This window comes from Gavialis gangeticus, unplaced genomic scaffold (genome assembly GCF_001723915.1).
Source record: "Gavialis gangeticus isolate Ggan-Ray unplaced genomic scaffold, GavGan_comp1, whole genome shotgun sequence".
NCBI classification, from domain to species: domain Eukaryota; kingdom Metazoa; phylum Chordata; order Crocodylia; family Gavialidae; genus Gavialis; species Gavialis gangeticus.
Window position 1 is genome coordinate 64,176,658 of NW_017729032.1, and position 20,970 is coordinate 64,197,627.

The 20,970-nt window shown below is 44.6% G+C and overlaps 1 protein-coding gene across 3 annotated transcripts in view; it reads right to left on the minus strand.

Annotated features, from left to right (window-relative positions):
• CDADC1 (cytidine and dCMP deaminase domain containing 1) overlaps positions 1-6,756 on the minus strand; it is a 39,104-nt gene extending 32,348 nt beyond the window's left edge. For 2 of the 3 annotated variants that reach the window (XM_019525138.1, XM_019525139.1), the window contains exons 1-2: positions 6,566-6,756; positions 1,672-1,766 (exon numbers count right to left, since the gene is read on the minus strand). In XM_019525138.1, coding sequence (XP_019380683.1) covers positions 1,672-1,766; positions 6,566-6,656 — 186 coding nt within the window. In that variant the 5' untranslated portion in view covers positions 6,657-6,756. Of the gene's footprint in view, positions 1-1,671; positions 1,767-2,015; positions 2,145-6,565 lie in introns of those variants that run through there. The other variant, XM_019525140.1, reaches the window with a different exon arrangement.
• Positions 6,757-20,970: the final 14,214 nt, after the last annotated feature.

A 20,970-nucleotide genomic window follows, 5' to 3' on the forward strand; every position in this document is an offset into this window, starting at 1 on the left:
TGACTCCAAGATCCTTCTCTGCCTCTGCACTGACGAGAGGGAGCTCCCCAGCATGTAGGTCTGATGCTGGTTCTTCCTCCCCAGGTGCAGTACCTTGTACTTATCAGTGTTGAAACACATCCTGTTCTCATCCGCCCACCCCTGTAGCCTGTCCAGATCTGATTACAGCCTATTCCTTCCTTCTAGCGTGCCCACTTCACCCCACATCTTAAGTCATCTGCATATTTGAACAGGGTGCATTTTACCCCTTTGTCCAAGTCGCTGATGAAGATGTTGAACAGTGTGGACCCAAGGACCGAGCCCTGCAGAACCCCACTGCCCACATCCCTCCAGGTCGAATAAGACCCGTCCACCACCACTCTCTGGGTGTGGCCCTCTAGCCAGTTAGTGACCCATCCGACTGTGTAGGCATCGACACCAGTCTCCTAGTTTTTTTAATGAGGCATTAAAAATGCCTTTTCTTCAGAGGCATTGCATGTTGGATGCAGCCAAGGCTGGGGATTTTGGCTGGGGTATTGCCAATGCTTCAGCTGGGACTTAAATCTCAAGTTCATGGCTAGGGGGTCTTGCCCTTCCATTCAGGGTCAGGTTGATAGCCATATTCAGGGTCAGAAAGGAATTTTTACCCCATGGTCAGACTGATATGGATTGTGGTGGTCTTTGCCTTCCTCTGTAGAGAGGGGCATGGACCTCTTCCTGGAAACCTCTTTTGAGTGTATACTAACAACCTTTTACAGAAGCAGGACATTGACCACCATGGTTCCCCACCCCCCCCAACAGTTTCCCTGTGGCAGGTTTGCATGTTATGTCTTGTGTTGCGTCAGGGTTGACTGTGTAGTTTTGTTAAGAGGTTAGACAATGGATGTGTGTGGGATGTTTTGGAAAGGGATGGTCCTGCCTCTGGCAGGGGGCTGGACTAGATAACCTATGGCGGTCCCCGCCAACCCTACTTCTCTATGATTATCTATCTTAGCCCATAGGGCTGAGAATGACCTCCTAATACAAGTTAAGCACCTGGATTAAAGTGCATGTAATTCTCGAAAAACTATCACATGGTACCCTAGCATCCCATTTGCTGAAAAAGATATGTGCTATATCTGTAGTCCCACGGAACCCTTGGAGTTTCAGCTCCATTTTTTCTGAACAATGGTTTGTCTTATTTCTTTCTTATTTGTTAAAAGACAACCAGCAAATACCAAGATGTGCATCAATAAAAGTGCAAACTCAGTCTGCTGTGTATTCAGAATTCTCTGTTACTCCTCTGACTTGTTTATCAACTCCAGGCCATCTGGCATTTCAGTTTTTTCTGTTCTAATATGCTCCTTAGTATTTCAAGCAGAACAGCACACACAATAATGCCCCGACTTTAACAATGCTCTGATATAAATAGAACACTAATCTGTTACTACACTTAAGTTCAGGTGATGAATAGGCAGCATTCTTAAACTGTTCTTCTCCGAGTTCTGCTCGTATAGTAGAGCGAGCTATGTGAGTGGAATTTTCATAGTTTTTAAAAAGTAACTGGAAAAAGTTTGTCGGCTATAACTTAGTCTGAGAAAATGCTTGCCATGTGTGTGAAATGATCACACAACCATCTAGCTAAATTTACAGCATAAACTATTAGCATCTTTTCAGAAAGGCTGACTGAACTACAAACAACACATATTTTACCTGTGATTTCTTTAGATGTGCAACTGAAGGAAAGAGTTCCATCCAGAGACTGAATAAAGTGAAAAGGTTGACTTTAGAAAGCCTTGGTGTTTGACCTGCAATCAAAAAAGTCATTTAGTGATAAATTTAGGTTTCAAGACACTTATTTAGTGTTCTGTAATATAGGTATAGAGTTGGAATTCATTATTTAGTATACATTAGAAGCGAGAGTTGCTAAAGCAACTCTTCAGCTTAAATTTTTTGCTCAAGTCACAGACTAAGCTTTTATAAACCAAAGACTAATATTAAAATGTTACTGTGAATTACTCTATAGAAAATTTAAATTGTGTTGCAATAGTACATACTTAGTATGGTATAATGTTTCCAAATGTATGCATGTGCAATTCAAAATGCTTATTTCTAGGAGTGATAAGAAGTGGTTAAGAACAGGGTCAAGTAAAAAATAAAACAAAACAGTTCTACATAGTCGTTTTGAAAGTGAATACAATTACAACCCAAAAGTGAGCCATTTCAACTAATTATAAAGAGACAGGCAATAAAACTTAAATTGTGAGGAACCCATTTTTAATAATTCCCCTCTGTTTAATATCCTGAACTTCACAGAAAGCATCTTCCATGAAATCTTTACATGGGGTATAGATCACACAAGGTGGGGTGGGAGTGGGTGACAAATCAGAACTTAATTTCACAGTGGCTACCTTCAGCACTAATGTCTGAACACACCCCTTCACGAACAGCAAATGCACAGATTGCTATGGTTTCCTAATACTGCTATTAAAGGAAAGAAAGTGGAGCTTTGACAGAAAATATGATAACCAGCAAATAAGTTACAAGATAAAAAGATATTCCAAAGTACATCACAGCCAAGGTAGAGACTAGCAGTGGGACTGTGCAAAATTTTGCCAGCAGTTTCATTTTGACGCTGTTTCGACTTGTTTCGAGCTCAAAACAGCAAAATTGAAATGATACAGAGAGCTTTGAAACAGCCTCGAAACAAAATGAGGCAAGTAGAAATGCTTTGAGTTTCGAAGCTCAAACTGAGCTTGCTTGCAGGAAAACAGAAACTAAAGTGAGGAGAAGGAGGGGGAAGAGGGGGGAAGGAGTGCTCTCATTATTGACTCTGTTGCTGGCCAGTGACTGTCATCCTTTCCTGAGGTCTCTTCCAATCCCAGTGCTCTGTGGGAGGGATGGAAAAACTGCATAAAAGGCAGCATTGTTTGAACTGCCTGGCTTTCTGCCTTGGTGTCAGTGGAATGAGGACGCACCTTAACACACACAGTGTCACCCAGCCATGTCATGAGTGTTGCCTGTCAGCAACTAGAGGCGCAGGGCCCCAGAACCCAGACTCCCCCTGCACCTATCTCCTTGACAACTGGGAGGCTTCATGGCTGCAGAAGAGCTTAGCAGGCCTGCAGTTTTCACACCCCTGTGCCACAGGACAGACACAGTCCCACAAGCACCCATGCCACAAGTTTTGCCTGTCAGCAGCTAGAAGTGCAGGATCCCAGAACCCAGAAGCCCTGCACTTATCTCCTTGACAGCTGGCAGGCTTCATGACCTCAGCAGGGGCTAGCAGGCCTGCAGCTTTCACCCTGCTGTGCCTTAACACACAGTGTTACCCATGTCATGAGTTTTGCTTGTCCACAGCTTGAGGTGCAGTTTCCCGCCAAACCCCTGCACCTGTCTCTTTGAAACTTGGCAGGCTTCATGCCCTCAGAAGGGGCTAGCATGCCTGCAATTTTGACCCCACTGTGGCTTAACACATACATGTGACATGAGTTTTTTGCTTTCAAGACTCTGAGGTGCAGTTTCCCTGAAACCCCTGAACTTATGTCCTTGCAACTTGGCAGGCTTCATGCCCTCAAAAGGGGATGCAAGTTTCATTCAAATAAAGTCAAAAATGACAAAGTTATAGGCTGTTTTGAGCTTCCCCATTATAGCCTATGGGCAAAACGTTGAAACAGAGTCAAAACAGCAACACTGTTTTGACAAAACAAAATGGAACAGCGGTTTCCAATTGAAATGAAATTCGAAATGAAATGCTGTTCCGTCGAAACATCGAAATGTAAGTCGAAATGGAACGGTGCCGTTTCACACAGCCCTAACTAGCAGATCTTTCTGTGCTATTATGGTGTTTTACCAGCTAACTGATACTACTCAGAACTTTCTGGATCCTGGTTTGATCTATTGATCCAAACTGCTTGCACGCCGATGCAGAAAGCCAGTTCCATACAATATGAATGGGCAACACTTTGCACTGTAGTTCACAGAGGTTCTCTCACCTGCAGACAATGAACAGCAAAGGTGCACTGAGCTGTACTTAAACAATGTGCATCAACACATTAGGAAGGTTGAAATAATACAACTCATCCCCTGTCACTCAGGCCCATGCTCTTATGAATAGTAAAAAATATCCAAGATTGCCTGAAAAAAGTTGAATAATCACTGCAAAGTATACCTAGTGGTCACGTCTCAAAAAAACATTTCTGGACCCAGCAAATCTTACTAATCATTCTTTTGTTTAAATATCACATTTCTGATTAAGATAACAACAACAAACGACCTACCTCTACTCAACTCCAATATCTTGGACCTTTTCTATTCCAAGTGAAAAGCTGGTCTGGAATGACACAGCACTGGTAAAGCTGGTGGAGGACCTTCCACACCTTAGTACTGAGGAAGCTTTGACTAGCAACGTTACAGGCAGGTCAAGGCATACTACTGTTTTGTCTCAGACACAGGAATGGTCTAATGGAAAACCTCTGAAATGGCCCCGTTTTCCTTTTTTAGGAGCTTTAACAGAGCTGTGATGGATAATTACCACTTTCCCTCTAGAGCAGGGGTGCTTAATCTATAGCTCACAGGCCAACTCCAGAGCTGCAGTAAAATTAATGCTGCCACCACTCCTCTGCCACCAAATTTCTGGACCTGGAGGAAGCCCCCACAGGCCAGAGGGCCTGGCCCAGCATGTAGGGATAGTCCTAGCACGCCCAAATCACACCTGTGGACTGACCCTACGTGTTGACCCCATTTTGGACCACTTCTGCACCACTCATCTAGGCAGACAGGCTGAGCACCAGTGTGTTACACCTTGGAATAGCATGAAATCTTTTGAAGGGTGCTGCAACATGAAAGGAGATAAGCAGGTAAAAGTAAATAAATGCAGGTTTGTTCCTGCCTGCCTGCCGCCCTGCCCCCACTGCCCAGCCTTTCTGCCTGGAAGCAAGAATGGTAATAAATAAATTAGTTTCTGAAATGGGGTATTGTGCAATTCGCAAGTTATGGCAGGGTGTCCCAAGTCCAACCTGTCAAGTCCTACATGACAATCCTTTTGAAAAGCTACTTAAAGGAAGAAAGGGATGAGGGCACAAAGAAAGTGTTTTCTTTTTTCTTTTTTTTTTTGGAGGGGGGAAGGGGAAGGAGTGGGGAGAAGGGAAAAGCAAGAGGTGCTGGATACATGCGAATCTTGCCTGACTGTCAAAGCAACTGTAGAGCTTGAGATTACTTTAATAGGTCTGTTGGCGACAGTAAAATAAAGGTACCTTTCAGGTACATCCTGGCACATTCCCCTGAGAGATCTTAACTCCACAATTCTAGCAAAAGTAGCTTTATATTTGCATAGAAAGTTTCCAAAACTCAGCAAGAGTAGTCTCATGGGACAGCTCCTGCACCTCTGAGCTATGCTAGCATTCTGGGGAGTGGATAGGGATCAAGCTTGGAGGAGTTGATGTTGTCTTGCAACCAATATAAAACCACAGAATTTGAGAGGAGCAGGGCAGGAAGGGTCTTCCAGAGGTTGCCTAGTCCAACCCCCTGCTAGAGGCAGGATCATCCCTATCCAAACCACCCTATACATACAATCTCAAGGGTCTCAAGAACCTGAAGAGGTATTACCAACACCTCTGGAAAATCCTCCACATCAAAAGGGAAGATCAGCACACAAACACCAGGATCCTTGATGAAGCCAATGTCACTGGCTCCGAGTCTGTGATACTCAAGCACCAGCTCCACTGAACCAGACATCACGTGTGGATGCTCAGCTCTTGACTCTGCAAACAAGTGCTCTGCTCTCAGCTTAGCAATGGCCTGAGATCTCACAGTGGTCAAACGAAATGCTACAAGGACGCACTGAAGGAAGACCTCAGGAAAACAGATGCTGACATCAAGAGCCAGGAGGAGCTGGATGCTGACTGACTGGTGGCACCGCACCCTCGACCACTCAGCAGCCTGCTTCCAGGAAAAGTGCCTGGCCCTCAAAGCAGAGACGAGAGAGCAGAAGAAGGAAAGGGGGAGGCCTGCAGCCTGCTCTCCCTGTGGAAACACCTGCAACAGATTATGGCTCAAAGATGGGTTTCTTCAATCACCTCCAGACCCTATCAACAAGTCGTGATAGGGACCATACTCGAATCCAGAGACTGCTGCTGATACAATCTGGAACCTACATCAGCAGCGCCCAACCTTTGTTGCCTGAGGCACCAGCTAAGCAATGCTCAGCCCACCTGTGGGCTGGACTGGGTACAGGTCCTGATTACGGGTGGGCACCATCCAGCTGCGTGGAAAGGTGCAGGGAGGGGAGGGGGGGGGCGGGCAGGGCCACAGGGGAAAGGAGCTTGGTCGGGCCCTGTGGGGGTGGGAGCGTGGCCTAGCCAGGATCCAGGAGTGGGCAGCAGCGGCATGGATGGTCCTGTGGGACCCGGGTTTTGGGCAGGGGGAGACCACGGAATGCTGCCCTCAGGCACCCCCACCTCGACCTTGTCGCCCACCCGCGCGCAGGCCGACGGAGGCGGAGCCAGCCGGGCGGGTACCCACAGCACGCCCGAGGGCCGCCCCCACCGCCCGGCCCGAAGCACGCAGAGCTGCGCGGCCGCCGTGGAGGGAGGGGGGAGAGACTGACCTGCGGCGCTGTCGGTCTGGGTGCCCGCAGTGCTAGCCGCCCGCCCATCGCCCGCGCTTTGCATCTGCCCTGGCTGCGTCCCGCCGCACATGACAGCGGCCCCGCCCTCGCCAACCGGCGCCGCTACGTCAGCGCCCGGAACCGATAGGCCTCCGCAGCCCAACTGGCAAATCGTGGGGAGGGGGCGGGGCTGGCAGCGCCTACAGACATCAGCGGAGTGGGCGGGGCGGGGTCTGCGGCTGCAGAGTGCGCGTCCTGCCCCTGCCGCTGGTTAGCACATACCCTGCGCCGGCGGGTGTTTATGCGCGTTTCTGCTCCTGCTCCTACCCCTACCCCCGGCGGCTCTAAGCTGTGCTGGCGGCATGGCCCGCCCCGGCCATTACAAGTCTTAGGAGCAGAAGCCGGGAGCGCGCAGCGAGTCAGGCTACATAAACCTTGATGACTGAAGCTGGGAAAGGGGCCCTCAGGCTGTGGAGCCCCCGGGTAGTGCTGCTGCAACCTGGCTCGACAGGGGGGAGAAAACCAAAATGTGACTCCTGGCCTTCACTCATTCCAGGCAGTGGAGGATTGTGCGTGTGGCAGCAGTTTATAGCCTAGTTACTGTAGCCCTGCCCCGGTGTGCGGGCTCTGGTCCCCGTGGTACTGTGACCCTCACTCCAGGCCCTGCCACATCTTCAGATTCAAGCTGGATAGAAACCAGCTGTAGAGTCCATTCAAGGACTAGCTTCATACCTGGTTGGTTCTTTTTATAGCCAGATAAGGCATTTTTAGGGTGTGATACTTAATTACTTGGCACCAGTCTAAATTTATTGCACCAGTTAATTGCATAATATATATCTGGTGTGGCAGGTGCCTCTGGTGTAGCCTTTCTCTGCCCACCTGTGTGTGTGTGTGTGGGGTCAGAGGCTTTGGGGTTCTCACTTCTGTCTTCACTGCTTGTAGAACTGCTTTACTGTTCACAAGTGAAGTGTATAGTTATGAAGAGTAGGGGTAGCAGGTCTTTATGCCCACAAGCTACCTGCCCAAAACCATGTCATCTGTAGGCATGCAAATGTTAGGCCTTGAGAGTTACACAAAGGTTGCTGAGGGGTCAGCACACCATGGCTAGGGAGAGACATTCAAAAAGCCTGAGCCTGAATTGATCCAATCTTTGCAGGTTAGTCTAACCTGGCTAGGCTAAATCATTTTGTAACTGTCCAGACATCCCCCCCTGGACTGAAAAAATGCTGGCATATGCCTGCAGTGGCTTAGGCAAGCAGACAGGGGGTGCTAGAGTAGCCTTTCCCTTCTGCAGTTATCAGCTCTGTTACCAGTGCTCAGTGCCCCATCAGAAAACAAAGCCTTGCTCATTAGTTCAAGCTCTTCTTAAACAGCTTTTTCCAAAGGAAGGAATGCAGGGGCATTACCAGCTCAGTTGTAGATTAGCCCTAAGCAGACACTGTCCTATCTACCTTACACAGCATTAGCTAGTATACCACATGCTGGCTATGGCCTGTGCTGTGGGACAGAGGAGGAAGGGATCTCTGCTTAAGCAGTGAGTGGTAAGAGGGAGGGTGTGGGGGCACGGGAAAGCCAGCAGACCCTGCTGTGTCTGCAAGTTTCTATCTGAGCTGCAGCCAGGGAGCAGAGGGGATCTCCCTTGTAGATGGGATGTCTGCATTGAGTTTTAGATGCACTTGGCCCAGCCCAGAGAGCATGACGGGATGCTAGGGGAGTCTGATTTAACTTAAACCAGCAAGGGGTCTGTGATAGACATTGCATAAACCAATTTGACCCAAATCAGTTAAGTCTGATAGTACATTCAACCAGGTTTATCTCGAATTGGTTTCAGCCATTTTCACACTGGTTTATGTGCATTGAATGTCTATTCTGTTACAGGTTTAAACCAGTTTCTGATCATTTAAACTGGCTTATGTGTAAGGTCTACTCAGACCTGCAGCAGGCTGGGCCTCAGTTTTGGCACAGAGAGATTGTGTGTGGAAAAACAGGAAAGACTGGATGGGAGGGTCTATAATGGTTTTTTGGATGGCTTTACAGCTTGGCTTTTTGGCCCAGGTCAAATGTAAGGTAAGGAAGGCATCTGAACTCCCAGGCCTGAAGGTTTGGGACTTGTACATAGGATGCCAGCGTGGATATGCAGAGCAGCTGAACTCCCAGACCTGTTAGTCTGGGTCATGCGCATAGGATGCTGGCCCAGTTGAAGATATATGGCCAATGGATACTTATAGAAAGAGTTACTGAGCTTTGCTCATTTGGATTTGGAATTTAATTGGCTTTTGGATTTGGACTGAGACAGCAATAAATCCATTTCACAAACTCTGCTTGTGAGTTTAAATCTCTAAAGTGGGCTCAGAGAGAAGCCTGATGTACTCACTACAGCTAAAAAAGCTGAGCTCTCTGATTCTGCTTTTGAAGTTGATCAGGATCTAAGAGAGTTGAGGTTGCAAAAGGATGAACATTGGCAATCAGTGCTGCACTAGTGCAGCAGCCATTCCCCTGCAGTGGATTGTGGGCAACTCTAAAGTAGGCCCCCTATTCAGAACTTTTTACTTTAGGCTAGTGTAGGTGGTACAGCCTCTGGACCAGGCTAGTGACACAGGCCTCTGAAGGAGGGCTTTCCTACTTTGCATCTGCCACTGCTAGCTGATGCAGATAGTAAAGCCTCAGGCCTTTCTCAATGGACTGGGCTAGCTGATAGCTTGCCTGGGTTGGTTTGCCAGTGACTGAGACTGCTAAGTGTTTCAGGTAATGTTTAAAGTTAAGGTTTTCTTTAAAGTTGTCTGTTTGTTCCCTTTTCCCCTGTAATAAACCATGCTTTTTATTTAATTTTGCTTGCAGGTGGGGAAATGTGTTCACTTTCTGGAATACCCAGTTAAAATTTATTTTCCCAGGTCCCTGGGTGGGGGCTCAAGCCAGATTTAGAAAATGTGTATTAAACCCCTGAATTTGAACCAGTCCCTTATTACTTCTGTCAAGCGCCTGGCAAAAAGGTTACGTTATAGTTGTGCTTTTGCTCTGTATGCTGTAGCAAGCACTAGGCAAGGTTAGTTCAATCTGCTCCGCAATTTTGTCAAAACAAAAGCAAACCACTTGGAATTCTTTTCTAACAACATGCATCATGGCTGCAGGCTAGGTGCACATCTCCTTTCCTGTCCCTGAGTACACCCACACAAATATCAGACCTAGAGCCTCCACCATGTATAAGATTGAACCCTGATGGTCTTCTCTAATTAAGTGGATCTGGGCTCTGGTACCCAGTCTATCAACTGTGTTTGTCCAGGCAAGACTTACGGGATTTGCTATCTGCAGTTCTTCCGGCTGGGAGTCTGCAGTCTGTAGTGAATACTGGAACCAGTCAGTCATCTGGACTCAAACTACTGTTTGTTCATAACAACAGGAGGAGAGAAGATTTTAAACAACAAACAGTCTGTAGGTGTGTCTGTCCTACCTAGAGTGTTAGATGTAGACTTATCTTAGCTAAATCTCAGCTCAGTGGACTCTGACGCCTAAAAAGCCATTGTCTGTTTAAACTGTTTCCACAGAAATTGAGCCAGTCCTCAAGACCTATTGGGCAAGACCCAGAAAGCAAGTGTTGAGCGTCTGCATCCAAATGAATGGTTCTTGCAGTCTCTTTAAGTAGGGCAGATAGGGTTTGCCTTCTCCCGCCTGACACTCCTGCTATTGGATTACCTCAAATATACATCTACAGCAAACATCGCAGCATATACCAGTCAGAAATGATCACAGATTACTTCAAATGCCCATCCCAGCATGCTACCAATTTCCAACGTCAGGATACAAAACTATGGACTGATCTGGTGCAATCCTGGCCCCACTGATGTCAGTGGGAATACTGGGTAAAGGCAGGGTAGATTTGCACCTCTACAGACTAACTACATCTCTGATTTATAGCATAAGCTTTCTTAAACAGAGGGCTTACTTCATCAGATGCTGTGAAGGGACTGCAGGAAGCAGAGATGCTAAGCAGAAAGCAGTGATTAGAATACAAGGGGTTGGGAAGGTGGAGGAAAAAAGAGAGGGCATTGCTTGGAGAGACAAGGTGGGTGGGAGAGGGAAAAAAAAACAACAAGCAGTTAACCCATTGAGGGATGTAGGATTTATAAAAACTAATCCAGGTAATGGGATAAGAATCTGTAGTCTCAATTTTGACCATACTTAATACAATCCAGTCGGATGATTTCTGGTTCCTCAATTTCCCTTTCAAGTTCATTTTTAAAGTTTTGTTGTCTAAAATCAGCCATTGTGAGGTCAGCGATGGAATGTCCAGGGAGGTCAAAGTGTTCTGCCACAGGTGTGTCTGTCTGGAATTGATGTCCAGCTGGTGTTCATCCATAATTACATGTAGGGATCTGTCTGTCCAATGTAGGTAGCACAGGGGCATTGTAGGCAGATGATGGTATATATGATATTGGCAGAGGTCCAGGTAAATTAACCTTGTATGTTATCATCCATAGTATTTCATCTAGTGATAACGTGGTCTATGTTGATGAGGGGCATGGCTAGCATCTGGGTCTGGGGCAAGGTCTGGCACATTGGTGAGAATAGGAGTTAGGTAGTCTGCTGCTAGAAAGGTGTTGTTTGAAGTTGGGGGACTGCATGTAAACCAAGACAGGTTTGTCCCCTGTAGCTACCTTGAGATAGTCATCATTTTCCAGGCGAGGTTAGAGGTCGTTAATGATATGCTTGAGCTGTTCAAGCTACGGTTTTTAGGTGACAACCAAACCAAAGGAATTCTGTTGTCCTTGTCTTGGGGTTGGTATTTCTAGCAGGTCAGAGCAGGGTCTGAATCTGGCTCTGTTGATTTGAGTGGCTGCAGTATTAGGATTGTATTGTAACTCTAGGAATCCCTGCTCCAGATCCTTAAGGTGTGCATCCCAGTCAGTGGGATCAAGGCAGACACAGTTGTAACATAGTGGACATTCTGCCATTGGCTTCATTTTACTGATTCCATTTACATCCAAACATCTCTAGTACATTTTCTTTTACTCAAGTTACTCTGTCAATAAGAGTCATTTATAGCCTTTCTCGAGCATATACCTTAAAGATGATTGTATACACATCTAGATTTTATATTTATAGTAAAAAATGGTTCAAAGCAGTTTAAGACTACTTGTCCATATGTTCACAACACTTTGCTCCACAAATCTAAATTTCTCCATCACAGGCCTATATCTATAAACATTTTTACTTTCTCATAGGATGAGGAAACTTTTTGCATCCTCAACAAACAAGCATTCTGCAACACATTTCTCCCCCCTGCAGAGTGGAATTCCCTCTGCTGTTGCCCCAAACATACACTCGGAAGAAATAGACGTCAGCAGGAACCATGTAAGAATCCTTGTTTGTAATATGAAGGCACTGATCATCCAGGCAAATAATCCAGCTTTCCATGGATGTCTTGGTAGCTGATGAGTTTGCTTATGGATAACAGGACATTTGCAGTTTTGGAGTTTCATCTGCTGCCTGCTCACTCAGACAGAAAGACTAGAGGGAACTGTGAGCTGAAACTCATGGTGCCTGAGCCCTTCAGTTTTCCCCACATCTAAGATGTGGGTTATTGCCTTTCACAACAGTTTTCCTAGGCTTCTCAAGTTTCTATTACTCTTTCACCTGATGCTTGCTAAAAACTGCCGAAGTCTCTGAGTGTGTTTTCTGTAATGATAGGAAGACCCACTAGAGGGAACTGTATCTTAATTTCTGAAGTAGGAGAAAGCCAGCTCTTTTTTTTTTTTTTTGAGAGGTAGTTAGCTGTGTTGCTCTAATAATGAGTCACAGCCTGATTCCAGACTGTGCCCTGACTTCAGTAGAAGCTATGTATAAATTGTGGGTCTTTAAGTGAGCCCTAGGTTTGCCAAGCCTGATATTTTTGGGCATGAGGCAGTTTTTCTGTTTCTAGGCAGTCCATCTTATCTCTTGTCTCAGGCCTGGTTTGTGTCAGCATAGCTATGTTTGTGGAGTTTGTGAAAAAAATCCCACCTCTAAATGACATAGCTATGCAAAAATGCCATTTATTTATTTCAGAGAATTGATATAAGCATTCCTGGCCTGAGCTGCTTTTCTTTTCTTTTCTTTTTTTTATTGGTATATGCTATGTCTCCATTATGCAGGTTTGTGCTTTTGCTGTACCAGTATAGCTAAATCAAAAACCCAGCTTCCTGGCTAGAGGGTCTTGCTCATCTGCTCGAGTTCCCTGATTTGGTGTTAGTAAGGAATTTTTTCCCTAAATCAGATCATCACAGACATGGGGGGGCGGGGGAAGAGGGATAGTTTGCTTTCCTCTGCAGTGTGGGGTATGGTCTTTTTCCTAGGATTTTCTGAGTATAGACTAACCAACTACTACTCTGAAGAACAAGGTATTAGCAGTACCCTTATCTTCTTTGCATATTACAGGGTGTTATTGGTGTTTCTGGTGTTGTCTTGTGTGTAAAGTTGTGAAGTTACAATTTGGGGGATTCCTTGGGTATATGGTTGCCTTTGCATGCACAGGACTGGACTCAATGGTCCAAGAGACCCCTTCCTAGTATGGAAAAGGTCATGGAATCTGCTTCTTTTTCTCTCTGTACAAACTTACGAACCCCCATTGTGTAACCTACTCAAAAGAGATTTTTGTTCAGCCAAACAGCAGCATGACACATTTAATACTGTGCTGAGAATATAGCCCTAAAGTAAACTGATTTCTGCATTTTTAATTAACCATTTAAGTAATATTACATATGGGTTATACAAATCTCATATAGTGAGGTTCTTTTCAAAGCAGTTTCTATGCACTGTGTTCCATAAATGAGCGATCACATTTTTATTGAGTCATAAACATCACAGTTAAATTCATCTGAAGTGTGACTGGCTATTAATACCGATAACTCTCTTAAGCATCAGGTGCTAGAGAAGTCAATAGCAGTGTTGTTTATTTTAGGAGGTGGGTCAAAAGATCATCACATGGATAAAGACCTTTTGGCAGTTTTTAATTAGTGGTAGTAGTTCCTATAAGGGGAGCAAGTATTCAACCTTAAGAAGTTCATTTGGGTTCTTTTATGACCAAGTTTATTTCTGATGGCTAACCAACACTTGTACCTTTTGGCCTCCTCCTTAATGATGCTCCTCCATCATAAGCAATCTTCTTCCAATCCTGATCTACCTTAAGTACCGTCAGGTTTCTTCTTATATCGTCCATCAGCTGTTGCCAAGGCCCACCTCAAGGACATTATCCTACCAGTTGATAATTATAGAAAATGTTGATGTTTCTGGATTCTTCCACTCTCACCATATGGCCGATACATGGTAAATGCTGTGTGTGCATCACATTTGTAATGTATAGCCAAGAGTAGGACTTACAGTGAGCAGCGAGAAGACCAAATATATGACTGATTTTATCTATGTAAATTTAAGAATTTTATAATATATTGTACATTTTGGGCTGTAGGTTACCCATAGAAAAGTCAATAATAATGAGGGAATAAGTTAGATCCCAGACCTGAATGGTACAAGAAGTGTTTGAATCTGCCTCTTCTTTCCTAAAGTACATTCAGAGTTGTCAAAATATAAATTAGGTACAGATCCTGCTCCCATGGAAACCAGTGGGAGCATTATCATTGACTTCATGGGAGCACAGAAAGGGCTTTCATGCTAAAATAGAAAAGTTATATGAGAATTCACTGCAGCAAATGAGCAGTTACTTGTCTGCTTATCTTTTATGCTCTCATTAGTAACATGGTGTAACAAGACAGTTGGGTACTCAGGGCAGGTGTAACACACAAGGGTGAGCTGTCACTGTGCTGCTGGCATGATTGTGTAGCTGAGGTGGCAGCTGTTTTTTTTTTTTCTGTTCCCACCCACCAAGTGGGCACTTGGTTGCCCTACCCTAGTTATGCACTGAACATAAAGAAGGTCAATATTTGACGTGATTTTTTAATAAGTCTGCAAAGTAGCATACCTAATTCTACATTCCTGTTGTACTTAGTATACATACTGAAGCAAATAAGAAATGCAAAATCAAGGCTAAAAATATAGGGCCTCATAAGAACCACCACAATCTTTTTAATGTCTCTGTAAGAGAAACTAGGGAAGCTGCAAGGACCTGGTGAGTATAGCTCATAGGGGGATAAGGATAGGGATAATATTGTGGTAAGCAGGTTAATACAGGGATTGGGGAAAGGAGGAGACTGAGGGGCTTGCAAAAGGAACGTGGAGGATAGGATTAGGGTTCTGGGAGGCATTTTGGCTCTGGAGGCCATTGGAATAAGGAAGCTTGATTTCTTTTCATATGTTAACATGTGCTTGAATGGAACAAACCTAACTCTTAATATTTGACACGTGACACAAGGAATGAGCCTCAGTTATAGCACAGTAAAGTATCACCATCTACACATGTGCAACAATTATGGTGCAGAGACTAATTTACTGTGGTGCCAGATAGTCCCAGCCTCTTGTCCCTATCTGCTGGTGGGGCAGCTAGCAGTGAGCCCATGGCTGGGCGAGAATCTCCCAGCACCCACCCTGCTGTTGTGGAGCTGGAGCTAGAAGATAAGGATCTCTCAGCCCCTCCCCACCCCAATCACAAGGGCAAAGCAGGGGCTGGAGGATAAGGGTCTCTCAGCCCCCACTCCCCGATTACAATCTGGGGGTGGGGGACGGACTGGAGCTCCCAGCTGCCAGGGTGGGGGGACATAATCCCCACTAGGGCTCTGGTGGCAGAGCCTGTCCTGGCAGCAGGCAGCTCCTGGGGGCAGGGAACAATCTCCCACTCCCTGGAAGCCAGCTGACTGGAAATAGATTTGCTCCTGGTCAGGCATTTACAGGAGTGCTACTGTGATTACTATTGCAGTTAGTAAACAGCAAGTAAATTTGCTACTTACGTTTGCAGGTAGCAAATTTACTCGTAATTAGTGAGGTTTACTGTGCAGTAAACTACTTTGCAGTAAAGTGTCTCCTGTAAATGCACCTACACCCTGTCACAATTAGTGCAGATCTTTCCAATCCTATCTTCCCCCAAAATTGTTAATGTAGCCTGATTTAGTTAGGGTTTCCATTCTTTGTTTGGTGACTGGCACAACAAAATATTTAGAAAAGTAGTAATCTTTCACAGAGGGGTATTAATTCTTCACTGGCTGTTGTGGTGAGGAGCCCAAGTTTAATTTAACAAGACTGCTTTTGTTGTAATTTTTATTCTCACCGTCCTTGGGATTTCAGTGTTTAGTGTGGTTATTTGCAATCCTGACAGCTGAAATAGAAACATTCTCAACAATCAGCCCACTCACCCATGCCTGCACCAAATTCAATGTGGTAACTGGTTTCAGTTCCAGTGGGACATGTCATGGGAGGCTCATGAGAGTGCTGTATTATCACTCTGGGAAACTGCAGTCAGCTTGGAATTGGTTGGTTACAACATGTACCAACCAAGAGTTTGGTTTTAGAGTTCAGTGGTAACTGGCCCTTGAAATAATTAGCCACCTAGCTAGCACAGAAAGCTTCACAGGCAGTTGATCCCAGAAAGTTATTATCCACAATAGATTGCCAAGTTTATATCATTTTAACGTTGGTAAGAATCAATGCATCTGCTGTTATATTTTTCTTTCTGGTCTTATAATGGATTATGAATTTGTGCTCTGATAGTTTATTCAACTTTCACCGCAGGCATCTAGCTGGATTATCATTTGTTAATAACCTCTGAAAGGCTTGGTGGTCTGTATAAACTGAACAGTTTACCTACAACCTAACAGCAATCTGTCTTTGGACTTTCTACCATTCGAAGATAATCTGACACTGTGGTGGCTTGCTTAATGACTCTGACACTTCTTTTGGCTTCCAAATGCCATGGCATGTCAACCTTCTTTTGGCATCTACATATTCAAGAATAAATCTTAAAACTGTTGTCATATGTAAAAACAACTGGATTAAATGACTAGTGGTTTTAAAAATGGCATGTATAGGAGATTCAGGCATGATTGCTTGAAATACTAGAATTCTTTACTTATGAGGACGCAGAAATTCATGTAGTCGTGTGATCAAGAGTGCCACAAGTGGTATGGGCAGCCTCTGTGTGTGGCACATGGTAGATGATGGAAGGGTCAAGCAGCACAATAGCAGATAGGGCAGGAAACAGAAGGCAAAGCAGAAGATCCAGCAGGGACCACAGAGTAGGGAGCAGAAAGCCGGGCAGCAGATCAGAGGAAGGGGATGTGAGTGGCACTCAGAAGGTAGCAGGGCTAATTTGTGGCACACTTGCCAAAAAAGGTTGGTGCCCACTGACATATGCTGTAAGTTCTCTCCTTGGCACCTGCTTTCTTTAGCAGAATATTTGCTTGAAAGAAGTGTGCTTCCCATGCATAACTTGTCTCTTGCTGCTAAAAGTACAGAGCAGGCAATTGCCTGCCTGTACCACAGGGTAAGAGCCTGGCTTGGAGCCACAGCAGGTGCTCTCCAAGGTTCTACTCTAAGCATGACACTCCCACCATCAAGCCTATTCTACTCCCATGCCAGCTCATACCATACAGTTGTCTGTGGTGCTTGATCTTGATCTGGTAGATTATGGAAAGTCTATTCCTACAATTCATTTTGATGAAATGCCCAGCCAACCTCCAACCCCACCCTTTCTGAATTCAAATTGAATCCTTCTGAATTGAATACCCTTTCCGAATTCAGTCTTTTAAGTCATCACATCAACTGTCTGTTTCACTATCTGCAAAGATAACCAAGTATTTGCATAGATTACCAAGGTGATAGGCTGGGTAGCAACTCAGACTTTTATAACTTTGTTGCCACCAAAAGCCTGTGCCTAGCTTAGCTCGTGAACAGTTCCAGTCCTGAATCCAGGACAGTTCTGTTCTTTCATAATTTATTTACCTTTTAATTAAATATCACATACCTGTACCATTCTGATGGCAGCTGGCCCTTCATATCAATGCTAAGTCATTTTCCTGAAAGCCAGTGTTATTTTTAGAGTTGTTTCCAATGCACTTCATGAAGACATCCCTGAGGACCAGTGAGGGTTCATTCCTAGTCACCAGTCCTTCCACACTTTTTTCAGGATTATTTGTTGGGATACCTGTACCTCCACTGAACATGCAGTTTTTGGATATAGCAGGATATAAATCTAATAATGAATTAGATAAATAATTAAATTATTTCTGTGCAATCTTTCTTTATCTCTTCCCATGCCACACTTTTTCTATTCTGAGATTTGGCTTTTGGATCATTACTTCACACTATTTCCACACTTGCCACTTGACATACCACCTACTTCACTGTTTTAGCCATGATATGATCATTGATTAGTAATAAGGCATTCTTACCTCTGATGACAGACTGTTTAGAAACTGGCTAAGAAAGAAGTCTCAAATAACAGCCCACTGTTCTTGTTTCCTGGCTTTCTGTGCTCTGTTATTTTCTAGCAGTCTTCTTGTCATTTGTTGGCTTTTGGGATTCAAATACTCAGGGAAACTCTTATCAACGCAAGCTAATAGTACTGATAAACATGAGTTGATCAATTAATATAGGCGATAGATGGACCAGCTCCTTGCTTCTGTAATTTAAAAAAGGTCAAACCTCCCTCTTATCTTTGCAAACAGTTGTAAGGATTTTTTCAGCAATGATGCTTTACTGGCAGTTTATTGGAACAAAAACTTTGCATGGCCATCAAACAAAAAAGCAGATACAAATCCTGCTGTGTTTTATCAGTCTCAATAGTATGAATAACTAGTCATTAACATAATAAATATAATTACATCCATAAATGCATACTAATTATGGAGGAAACTGTAAATTACTTTGCCAACATGGGGGCAACTTTTCTCTGCTTTGCACATGCCTTGATTGAAGTGGAGTTGTGCACACACATCGGAGGACAGAATTTGGCGATAGGCAGAGGTATCTGCTACAAACCAGATGAGGTCATGAAGGCCCCACATGGTAAAGTTAAAGGCCAAGTGCACAATTACATTATTCCTTATTTCTTATTGTAAGAATAGCTGCTTTCTTTTATTTCAGAGCTGGGTGACATTGAGTGGTGAATGCAACAATTGCTGTGTACAGTTTGCATATCTGTTTAATACAGTTGGGGAATAGAGGGTACAATGTAAATTAAAGAGTTTGTTTAAAAACTGTTGTATTTTCTCTGCTCAGAGTACAATAATGTCTTTTTATGCTTAAATAGTCTGAGGCAGGTTTATGTTTGGCCCTCATACAAATATACAGATCAGAAGGTTATATGGAGATTTTCCCTCCCATGCCCTGTCCCTGGGTCAATTATAGCAGCAGCCCCTCAGTTACATGTTCAGAATTCCTAGCAAAAAAGCAATAAAACAGTCTTTAACCAGGATAACATTGGCTAACCAACTGCATTTCCCATTCCCAAATTATGCTTTTGACCTATTTCACTATGTATTGGTTTCTCTATAAGTAAGGTTCACATGTCATGCAACTATTGCTAACAGAGAGCACATGGAGTGCTCTCTGTTAGTAGTATTCAGGAATAGTTGTTCTGCTTCAAATTCACACCTTACCTCTCTCCAAAATAACTTTCAAGTGTAGATAAGTCAGTTGCATGGTCCCTAGACATCAAAACATTAAGATAAAATAAACAAATTTTTTATGTTGCCCTGTTCAGAAAGAGAATAAACCAGTGCATCACAGATATGACACAACAAGAAGAATTAATGGGATAGATGACGTGTTTAAAATCTTTTAAGAAACTATTTACATAGCATGGATACAGATAGTGGGCCGGATGTCAAGCAAATAAAAACTGTATAACTGAACTGGGACCATACAGGAGAGTATTTGTTTTAATAAGCAGTACACTGACATACACACAGTGGGAATGGAAACATTTAGAAAGTCTGATGGCAGGAAAGTGGTTTGCCAAGATTGTTATATTGTGCAGTGAAATCTGTCCCTAGCTGCAGCTGCTAGGAGGCCCCTATGGCAGTGAGGACCCCATGAAAAAGGTAACAGAGCCCTAGGCTGCATTATCTTCTTTTGAGCATCTCCCTAGGCACAAAGTGCGTCTACCTGCATCCTCATTATCTGCTTCATACCCACCTCACACAGATCACATGGTCTTGGCTTTTTCACCCCACAGTTTATAACCCTGTAGGGAACGAAGAAGATAGTTTACTGGCTGACATCCGTCTCTCATGGGAGATGGGAAAGCCTTGCACAAGGAAGTCCAACTTGAGAGGATGCTATGCCCAGTCTATTAAGTACCAGAAAATAAAGTGAGGTGCTAATTTTTGCTGGTTCAACTGTTTTTTTGGAGGCTGTAAAGTTTAGCACTGAGCCATGGGAGGCTTAAAGCCAGAGGTTTACAGTACCTTTTAGAGGCCTTTTACATCAAGAGCTCTATTTATCATAAGCACTTGCATTTTCCTTTTTTGGTTGCTTTGAAGAAGGAAGTGAAGTTAAGTGACCGTGCTGGAAGCCAATGTGACAGCTGTGGAGACTGAGCATCTAAGCAAGAACAAGCTGTCCAAGCTTTCCATGCTGTCCTGAAAGTAAACCCCATTTCTAGCCTGGATGAAGGAGCAAGGGTATTCCAGTCTCCTTACCCCTTTGCTCAGTAGCTTCTCAGCACCATACCTACAGGCTGGGGAACTCCTTTCTTGTCAGTAGAGAGGCAGAAAAGGATCTTGGAGTCATCATTGATGCCAAGATGAACATGGGCCAGCAGTGTGGGGATGCAGTAAGGAAGGCCAACCACACCTTGTCGTGCATCCACAGATGCATCTCAAGCAGGTCCAAGGAAGTGATCTTCTCCCTCTATGTGGCACTGGAGTACTGCGTCCAATTCTGGGCGCCGCACTTCAAGAGGGATGTGGACAACATGGAGAGGGTCCAGAGGAGGGCCACCTGCATGATCAGGGGGCAGCAGGGCAGGCCCTATGAGGCGAGACTATGGGACCTGAACCTGTTCAGCCTCCACAAGAGAAGGCTGAGAGGGGATCTAGTGGCCTGTTACAAACTAGTCAGAGGGGACCAGCAGGCATTGGGGGAGTCCCTGTTCCCCTGAGCACTACCAGGAGTGACCAGGAATAACGGTCACAAGCTGACAGAGGGTAGATTTAGGCTAGATACCAGGAGACACTACTTCACGGTCAGGGCGGCTAGGATCTGGAACCAACTTCCAAGAGAAGTGGTGCTGGCTCCTACCCTGGGGGTCTTTAAGAGGAGGCTAGATGTACACCTTGCTGGGGTTGTTTGACCCCAGTACTCTTTCCTGCCATGGCAGGGGGTCAGACTTGATCTGCTCAGGTCCCTTCCGACCCTAGAAACTATGAAACTATCCTGTGACATGGATACCTCTAAATTAGGAACTGGAGTAAGAACGCTTTCCATACTGGCCACTGTGTATTAAGGACTGTTAGTCAGGTTCCTGGTAGTTTTCCATAACC